Genomic DNA, 9,803 nt, shown 5'->3' with positions numbered 1-9,803 from the left:
AAAAAATGCACTTGCCTGCACAATCAGGATCACAATTAAGATGAAATTTGATGGTGTGTTACAAACTAACTTAAAGCTCACACTGATGTACAGTACCATAGTGTACACAGCTCAGGACAAAATGGAGTGGGTCGTCCCACCATTTCAAAACTATTCATCCTTAGCCAAATATGCTTTGTATTACCATCAAGCTCATTTTCTAACTCCCACCCTTGAGTTAAGAGTAGAGAATAGACAGAAGCTGATGACTTCAGAGACAAAAGCATGTATAAGTAGCTAGATGAGGACTTTGGGTTTGCGTGCAATTCAAAATCCACCCACATGTACACAGTCAGTGACTAAAAGGTTCTGAGTCAACCCACTGGAATGCTATGCTAAGGGCCACATCTCTAAGCAGCAGTCACTTGTATTTTCTGCCAATCCTCTATTGGCAACTCCCATCACACCACGGGGACACAATGTCTTATGTGAGTCAGATTAGAGATGCTTTAAAAGTTGATATGGGAGGAAAAAGATTCATCAGAAAACAATAGCAATATTGTGATCCCCACATATTATGTGTGTAGACTAGAGGATTTCTGTTCATAAACAGTATGCAATATTGCAGAAACATTCCGAATTCATTATATGCAAGATGGTACTATTTCAGGATAAGCTTCTTTGAGGATTTATGCAGCATTCAGAAATGTATTTAACATTTAAGAATATGAATATAATATACATATATATTTATATATAAGCACATAAACAAGCAATATGCCCTAAAAAATGCGCGTCGGTGTGGAGATCCCCTCTGTTATCTGGCTTGAAGCCTCTCACTGCTCACCGTGTTGCAATCCACAAGCCAATACGGAGCACCGAGGGATTATGGAAGTTGATGCAGCTGAACTGCAAGCATTGGGCATAAAGCAGCCAGCCCCCTTCCCACAGCTTATCATCCGGGGGCCGCGATGCTCACACAAACAGCCAGCACCACCACACAAAGCCTGCGATGAAGCCAGTTTTAGGGGTTTTTAGCATTTGTGCTAGAAATTATGGTGCCTTGACACCATGCCTTTGTGCAGCAAATGAGATTGCTGTGTGGCCTATTATGGAAATGGTCAAAATTCATGTAAAGCACACCATTACGTGTTGTATATCTCATTAGCTGCTGCGTTTATGTCTTCTATTGTGTTCATGTGGACAATGAGAGAAACAGAGGAGAGGGGAGGTGAAGATGTAAAAGCTTAAGGTTTTCAGTAAGCAACAGGATAAGTTAAATCAATGTAAAATATATAAAAAGGATGAGGGAAATTGAATTATTGAAAAATATGATCGCCATACCATTCTAATTGAAGTCTCTTCACATCAAAGTGTGTCCGTTAGTTGAGCACAAACATACCTTGAATCTGAACATTTTGTCATCCATTTGTATGGAGATCCAGAAACAGAGTGCACACGTGTAAACACACACACACACACACACACACACACACACACACACATACACACACACACACACACATACACACTCCCACGCATACACACACACACACTTCCACGCATACACACACACACACACATACACACACACACTTCCACGCATACACACACACACACACACACACACACACACACACAGAGAGAGAGAGGGAGAGCTGTGGCCAGCTCCTATAGCCTTAATAAGGGCATTCAAGAGAGGAGGTGTTTAAAGGCACTCTTCCACTCTACAGCCATTACAAGCACACTGGATCCTGTAAAAAGCCTACGGTGACATTAAGATGCCGGCTGAATGACGGATTTCCATTTAAAAGGAGGAAGAGAATAATAATTATGACAATAACTTTCCCAAGGACCTCTAATGTGGTGGCGCCATTAAAGTAGAGGGCATGAGTGAGAGAGCGAGAGAGAACTTTGTGAGGCGAGGGAAAAAAATAGCCCTGTGTGAGTCGTCGCGCTCCCTGTACGTCCGCTCCACTCCTACTTTTCCCCTCCACTATGATGCAAATAAGGAACACAGAAACCTAGCTGTGGCATTTGTTGTTAAAAATGGATTGCTCAAGCACAACAGCACTCGGAATGCAGATAGTTCTGCCTCGGGAGTCTGTTATGCCCTGATAGAGAGGCCAAATAGAATTTCAGAGCAGGAACATCAGACTCCCTCGCACAGCTGGCCAGATTACTATATCTGAAATAGGATCTTTTTCTTTCTGCCGTTTCTTCCTTCCCTTTTTTCGTTTCATGAGTACCCCGGCTCAGCAGAGCCTTTCTCTAAACCTTGGGTTCCATTACATGGCTTTCCACAACCAAAACATGCATATCCCCCCCTTGAACACGGTGTGTTCTTCTCCTCTCCACAGCCTTTGGGGGGGATTTAGAGCAATGAACACAAGAGGGCCTGCTGATGCAATGTGTGCATCCACAATGCCACAGGTCTTGAAATGCTGGCACTGACATGGGCCTAAAGGTGACTCACATTGCATACTTTGAGAGGGCTTTAGTCAGGGTGGCTTTTCATTCACTATCCAGCACTTAGAAGGCTGTGGGCGAAAAAACTTAATTCAGGAGGGGGTTTTCTCTAGGCTAGTCTAATCAGTGCTGCTAGTCCTATTTTTGGCAGTGCTAACAATGCATTATGCAGAAACTGGGTGTCAAGATGGACATGATGACCTGTTTAATTGATTATTTTGATACGTTGAAACATTTAATTACTATCGAAATAACGTTTATCCATCATACAAATGACGATGTCTGGCGTGCACTTTTAATACTTTGATGCTGTTGAATTTGGATATGAAAATAATTTTCAAACAACTTGTATTATCACATAAGTCGGTTAAATGCTATATGGCTGTCAGGTTACACTGAAGAGCTGTAAGTAACGAATAGAGAACAGAGCCGATATAAAATTAATAATAAAAAAGAAAAGATATGTTCCTCATAACAACTTAATGTTTGTACATGTTTTTTGCCTCATAATCATACGAGTAACTTACATACATGAGCGATTCTGTAGTCTGAGATTGATGACATCACGTCGGCGGGGATCGCATGTCAACTGAGTTGGAGAAGCACTGCTCCTGCCTCTCCAGTCAGGGGAGTCGCTGGCGCGGAGTAGCCGATTAGGTGTGAACGGTGTGTGCGGTCGACTCCAAACGCCTCCTGGACCAGGCTATGTTGAAAGTTGCAATTCTTGTACTGGACATATCCTACGGAATATTTTATTTTCTTCATAGCCTCTTTTCAGCATGCACCTGATCCTTTATTAACATTACTGATTGGATTATTCTTTCGCTGAAATGGTAAGCGAATGTCGGTGTAAGAAGTTAATCAATGAATGATAATAATATATATACTAGCCTATAATTCATTTTCTTTGATTAAGCTTTAACATCTAAATACAATATAGCGGATGTGAATGTGTCTTTGTTTTTAATTAGTGCATTTGCACAAGCGCTTGTGGAAGAACTTCTTATGGTGTGACTAAACGGAGCAGTGTTGTCTCTGTTGACAAGCTTCCAACTGAAAACTTTAAAGCAGAAAAGATAGCCAGTGCAATATTCACAAACATTGATGCGATACCACTTTCAGTTCGTATTGAAAGATTTTGTGGGAACTAGCAAGAAGGTACGCGTTGTTGTTAGGGTCTTAGCCTTAGCCTGCTGTCAAGAAAGAGATAAAGGTGTCAGCACTTGTGTTGTTAACGCACGTTACTAATTCATGGTAGAGTATTGCATTGTTTTATGGCGATACGCACAGTGGCGCCCATAAAAAGTTCTTATAGGGTTCATTGAAATGCTGTGGTTGAATGAATTTTAAAACATATTTTATCATGTACACGTTTACTATGTGCACAGCGCCTTCATCTATGCCTTGTACTGTACTTCTTGGTCCTTTCTGATGTGGCTTAATTTTAAGATTCATATAATGCATTGGACCAATTATTTATTTATTTCTTTATTAATTGCTTTGATTTATTTCCTGTCTTCGTCCAGGTTTGATGATGCGAGTGTCATGATGGGGGAATACTTGTCCGTCATACTGGTAATGCATGTCCTCTGGAGCTGTGCAGGGACCCAGAGACAGCAGGCCTTCTCACCCCTGCAGTTCACACAAGCACATTACAATGTCACCATATATGAGAACTCTGCTGCAAAGACGTACGCTGAGGCCCCTCCAAAAATGGGTATATATTTGAGAGACCGGGCTTGGGACATTCGATATAAAATAGACTCTGGAGACAGTGAGAACATGTTCAAAGCGGATGAGTTTCTGCTGGGGGACTTCAGCTTTCTACGCATACGGACTAAAGGAGGCAGCTCGTCCACCCTGAACCGGGAGATCAAAGACCGCTACGAGCTCACGGTGACGGCCCACGAGAGGCTTAGTCAGGCCGAGGCTCAAACGCGAGTGGTCGTCCACGTCCTCGACACTAATGACCTCCGGCCGCTCTTCTCGCCGACCTCCTACAGCATCTCCGTCCCCGAGAACACGGCCCTGCGGACGAGCGTGGGCAGGGCGGCGGCGACGGACGCCGACATCGGCACCAACGGGCAGCATTACTTCAGCTTCAGGCAGTGGACGGACGTGTTCGCCGTCCACCCCGCCAGCGGCGTCATCACTCTGACGGGCAAACTGGATTATAGCGAGGCCAAGCTGTATGAGCTGGACATCCTGGCAGAGGACCGCGGTCTGAAGCTCTATGGCAGCATCGGTGGCAGTGGCGCTGGGGGCATTGGTGGTGGGGGCGGTGGCAGCAGTGTGGCTAAGCTGACCGTCCACGTGCTGCCCGCCAACGAACGGACACCTGTCATCACAGCTGTCCCCGTCACTCCCTGGAACACGACCCAGGACCCCACGTACGCCGTGGCGACAGTGGACGACGGCGACCCAGGGCTGAACGGGGAGATCGCCTCACTGACTATCGTGGCCGGCGACCCGCTCCAGCAGTTCAAAGTCGTGCGGACGGGCCCAGGCAGCAACGAGTACAAGATCAAAGCTGTGAAAGAGGTCGAGTGGGAGGGTCACCAGTTCGGCTACAATCTGACCCTGCAGGCGCAGGACAGGGGCAGTCCACCAAAGTTCTCCTCTGTCAAAGTCGTGAGGCTGCAGCCCCCTCAGCATTTCATAGACCCGCCCACGTTTGAGAGACCTATCTACACAGTCAGACTGAGCGAATTCGCACCTCCCCACACGTCTGTGATTAGGGTGAGAGCTCAGCCTAACAGCCCTCTCATCAGGTATTCACTAAAGCCCGGAGCTCACCAGCCATTGGGTCCCTTCACCATCAACCCTAACACAGGCTTGATAACGACGACGCAGACAGTGCAAGCCGATCATATCAGCAAATATGAATTCAAAGTCATTACCAGTGACAGACAAGCCGCCACCAAGGTAGTCGTTGAGGTGATTGATGAAAATAACAACACTCCAAAATTCACTCAGCCATACTACACTGTGAGTGTTGATGAGCATGTTCCACTCGGGACCAGTGTCCTACCCATCAGCGCGAGCGACGCCGACGAAGGTGAGAATGGCTATGTGACCTACACCATTGCCAACGTGAGCCCGCTGCCTTTCCACATAGACTATTTCACAGGTGTAATCACCACCACCGAGGACTTGGACTACGAGCTCATGCACCGCGTCTTCAGCCTCAGAGTGCGCGCGTCCGACTGGGGCTCGCCTTTCCGCCGAGAGGCCGAGACGACCGTTTCAATTACGCTGAACAACTTGAACGACAATGCGCCTTTGTTCGAGAACATCAACTGTCAGCTCACCGTGCCAAGATCCTTCAGCGTTGACGAGATGATAGCCGCCATCTCTGCCATCGACATGGATGACTTGGGTGTAGTGCAGTATGAAATTAAAGCTGGGAACAAGATGGGGCTCTTTGGCCTCCACCCAGAGTTGGGCATACTGTCACTTAAAAAGCCATTAGACTCTGGAGCGGCTGTGAAAATGACTTTGCACACTTTGGAAATAGCTGCGAACGACGGCGAGAACTCGAGTCCTCCGCTGTTCATGAACATAACGGTTGTGACAGGTGTAGAACGGGTCAGCTCCAAGTGTGTCGACACCGGCGTCGCCAGGGACCTGGCCGGGCGGCTTCTCTTCGGAAGTGCGAAGCGCCGGGGAGAATCGGCGGAGTCGTACACAGATGTTAATATGGTTAATCAACATCCTCCACGGCTGATGGCGCCTCCTAATTTACTCGAGGTGAAGGAGGATGTGGATGTCGGAACAGAAATTCTTCAGTTCAGGGCGACAGATGCAGATAGTGGCTTCAATGGGAAACTGTTTTTTGTCATTTCAGGAGGAAATCTTGAGAGTTGTTTCTCCATAGACACAGACACAGGCAGACTTGTTCTAGATGAACCTCTGGACAGAGAAACCACAGATCAGCACACTCTAAACATCACTGTTTATGATTTGGGATCACCCCAAAGGTCTGTGTCACATATTCTTAAAATCAAAGTGCTAGATGCCAACGATAATAGCCCTCAGTTTCAGCAACGGGAGTACTCCATTGAAATAAGTGAGGACACAGCAGTAGGGACAGACATTATTCAGCTGCAAGCCACAGATACAGATCTAGGAGCAAACGGGGAGGTCAAATACAGTTTCCTGACACAGACAGACCAGTTCCACATCAATGAGAAAACAGGCATTGTAACTGTAAAAGGCATGTTGGATAGAGAGTCCCACGCGTCCTTTACTCTCAAGGCGGCCGCACGCGACGGGCCTGTGGACGAGCCTGAGCTCATTTCCATCGTGATACTCAGAGTGATACTCGGAGACGTCAACGACAACCCACCCGTGTTTTCACACCGCCTGTACCGCGCCAGGGTCCCAGAGGACCTCCCGGTCGGGTCAGTCGTGGCCTGGCTGGAGGCGCACGACCCAGATGCAGGCCTCGCGGGGCAGGTGCGCTACAGTCTGGGGGACGACGGAGACGGCGCCTTCCAGGTGGACAAAGTCAGCGGGGCAGTGAGGATCTGGCAAAGTTTGGATTTCGAAAAGAGACAGGTGTACAACTTGACCGTCCGAGCGCGGGACAAAGGCAAGCCGGAGCCCCTGACATCTGTGTGCCACGTTGTGGTGGAGGTTGTTGACGTTAACGAGAATCTCCACCGGCCTGCCTTTCCTTTTTTTACCAACTCGGCATACGTGAGCGAGGACGCCCCAGTTGGAACTACAGTCCTAAAAGTGATGGCAGCAGACAAAGACCCAGGTAGAGACGGAGAGGTCAGATACACCATACGGGATGGGTCAGGCCTGGGAGTGTTTGCCATTAATGAAGAAACTGGTGAGTAGTCAACCACTAAATGTGCCATTAAATAATCTCTTATGAAAAGTAACTCCAATTGCTCCAATGACTGACCTGGAGAACAGAGGCCAGGGGCCCAAAGAGCTACTGACCTATAAAAACAGGTTCTAGTGCCAGTCCAGCAAAGGCTGTGTTTGTTGTCCATTTAACATGTCCACACCACACTGGATGAGTCATAGCATTACAGGCTGCCTGCTGGGTGAGAGGTGTGTGCGCACGCACACACACACACACACACACACACACACACACACACACACACACGTCATACACACACACATGCACACACATACGCACACATACACACACACACATGCACACACACATACTGTACACACACACGTCACACACACACACATGCACACACACACATACACACACATACACACAGACACACACACATCATACACACACAGACATCTGCCCAACATCACCACATCAATCCTCCTGCCTCCTGTCTTCCTCAGGTCACAATTTGTACAGCCAACATTATGCAGATGGGGTCAAATCAGGTGACCCCAGGTTAATAGAGGCTGGAGGAAATATTATTTTTCTTTTTTTAGCACTTTCATGAAAAATGTGCTGTGTTGAACCTTACAGGAGAATAATGAGGCCGAAATATGCAAATCTTCCATAGAACGCTTGGCAGTGTTTGCTATGCAAATTGTTTGAGCTGTCTTACCATCACATGACAGTTATTTTATGACCACACTCTTGCTGCTATCTTTGCCTGTTCTTGCTTCCCACCGTTGCATCTCTGACGTCCATGGAACTTGACCTTTACACATCATGTAGCACAAAATGTTTCTTCTGCTGCTTTTTCTAGGTGTTATATTCACACAAGAGACGCTTGATCGCGAAACCACAGGTCAGTACTGGCTAACTGTTTATGCCACTGACCAAGGAGTCATCCCCCAGTCGTCTTCTGTGGAAGTGTATATTGAGGTCAGGGACATCAACGACAATGTTCCACAAACTTCGGAACCCATCTACTACCCATCTGTCCAGGAGAACTCCCCAAAGGACACCTCCGTCATCCAGATTGAAGCATTTGACCCTGATACTGGGTCTGACAAGCTGGCCTACAGGATAACCAGTGGGAATCCCCAAGGGTTTTTTGTCATTGATCCCAAGACAGGTAAGTGTCCTAATAATGTATAAGTCTTGGTCACTGATGACATAAGGACAGTATGACAGTATTGCTATAATAATAGTAGCAACATCTAACAATGAAACAATGAGTTTTCATGTTAAGAAAAAACATAATCATACAAACTATAACGAGTGAGTTAAGTGTGAGGTGAACAGAAGAGTCTTTAAACATTTGTGATTGTCCTAAAATAAAAGTGGATGGCCTCTTATGTTATCAAGGGTTCATTTTACCCTGGGTAGAATTGACACAGTTATCTTCAGATCAACATTTCCATCTCATGTTTTTATGCATATGCATTTCAGTTATCGTTCACATTCTTACACATTTGATGCTTACATCTTCCTCAACCATCAACCTGACTCTGTTTAAATGATATTGCCTGTTACCACGGTGAATACAATTAGAGGGAGATAATAAGGAGACTTAGGCTGTGTTCCATTTGCATACTGCTGCTCTTACACTGCCTAATATGAGTGCACAAGTAAGTACAGAAGTTTGCGAGTTGGAACACAGTCTTAGTTTGGATGAGCTCATTTAAATAAAACATGATGTGTTTGATACTAAAATGATAGAACAGCAATTCTGCTTGATTTGAATTTGTTTGTAACATAGGAAGTCAAATACAGAGTAATTATCCTCCTGCTGTTATAGGGTGTCCATTTTCCTCACACTTGTTTCTTAAACAATGTTGGTTGATTTTCAGAGCAGAGAATTTGTATGTGCTGTATCATTATAATGCATTAAGCATGGGCTGAACTGACATGTAATGTCTATATAGTATATGAACATTTTAACATTAAACATTTAACATTATCTTATAGGAGAAAAGATTATTAGGTCATGGTTAATTGATAACTGGAAGTTTGTCATTTATTCACAGGATTGGTGACGACAACATCCCGCAAATTAGACAGAGAAAAACAGGAGGAACACACTCTCCAGGTAACTCATGTTCAAACAAGGAGAGTGATGCAGACTGTGTATGAGGAAATGTCAAAATATCAGTGGCTATGCTATCTGTCTTTATTTGTGCCTGTAAACCAGAGGGAGGCCATTATTCTATGCTTTGCACTTTGCACTTGGCCTGCCATGTAAATGAGGGCCCTAGTACATCAGTGGTAGCCTATGTTTTCTTCAATATTAACATAATTCAATGATCTTGTACTTCAAAATCCTCACATATCTCTCTGTAAAACAAGTTTGACTTTTGCAGTAGAGATTGGAATTATCCTTAATGTCTAGTTGATTAGTTATTCAAACATGTTTTCACCATCATAATGCCATATTTCCATAATGGCTTTGCACAATGATTCCTGAAACTTGACTTTTTATTGGTAGCTG

The 9,803-nt window shown here is 45.4% G+C and overlaps 1 protein-coding gene across 2 annotated transcripts in view; it reads left to right on the top strand.

Moving 5' to 3' along the window:
* Window positions 1-3,086: 3,086 nt before the first annotated feature.
* LOC143132375 (protocadherin Fat 1-like) overlaps window positions 3,087-9,803 on the top strand; it is a 35,825-nt gene continuing 29,108 nt past the window's right edge. For both annotated transcript variants that reach the window (XM_076291843.1, XM_076291842.1), the window contains exons 1-4: window positions 3,087-3,281; window positions 3,975-7,288; window positions 8,136-8,447; window positions 9,343-9,404. In XM_076291843.1, coding sequence (XP_076147958.1) covers window positions 3,994-7,288; window positions 8,136-8,447; window positions 9,343-9,404 — 3,669 coding nt within the window. In that variant the 5' untranslated portion in view covers window positions 3,087-3,281; window positions 3,975-3,993. The remainder of the gene's footprint in view (window positions 3,282-3,974; window positions 7,289-8,135; window positions 8,448-9,342; window positions 9,405-9,803) is intronic.

This window comes from Alosa pseudoharengus, unplaced genomic scaffold (genome assembly GCF_046254945.1).
Source record: "Alosa pseudoharengus isolate Yale_2024_CS ecotype anadromous, Long Island Sound unplaced genomic scaffold, YU_APseudo_1.1 YU_APseudo_1.1_scf_19, whole genome shotgun sequence".
Taxonomy (NCBI): domain Eukaryota; kingdom Metazoa; phylum Chordata; class Actinopteri; order Clupeiformes; family Clupeidae; genus Alosa; species Alosa pseudoharengus.
Note: the sequence above shows the minus strand (reverse complement) of the source record. Positions and strands in the feature narration are given on the sequence as shown.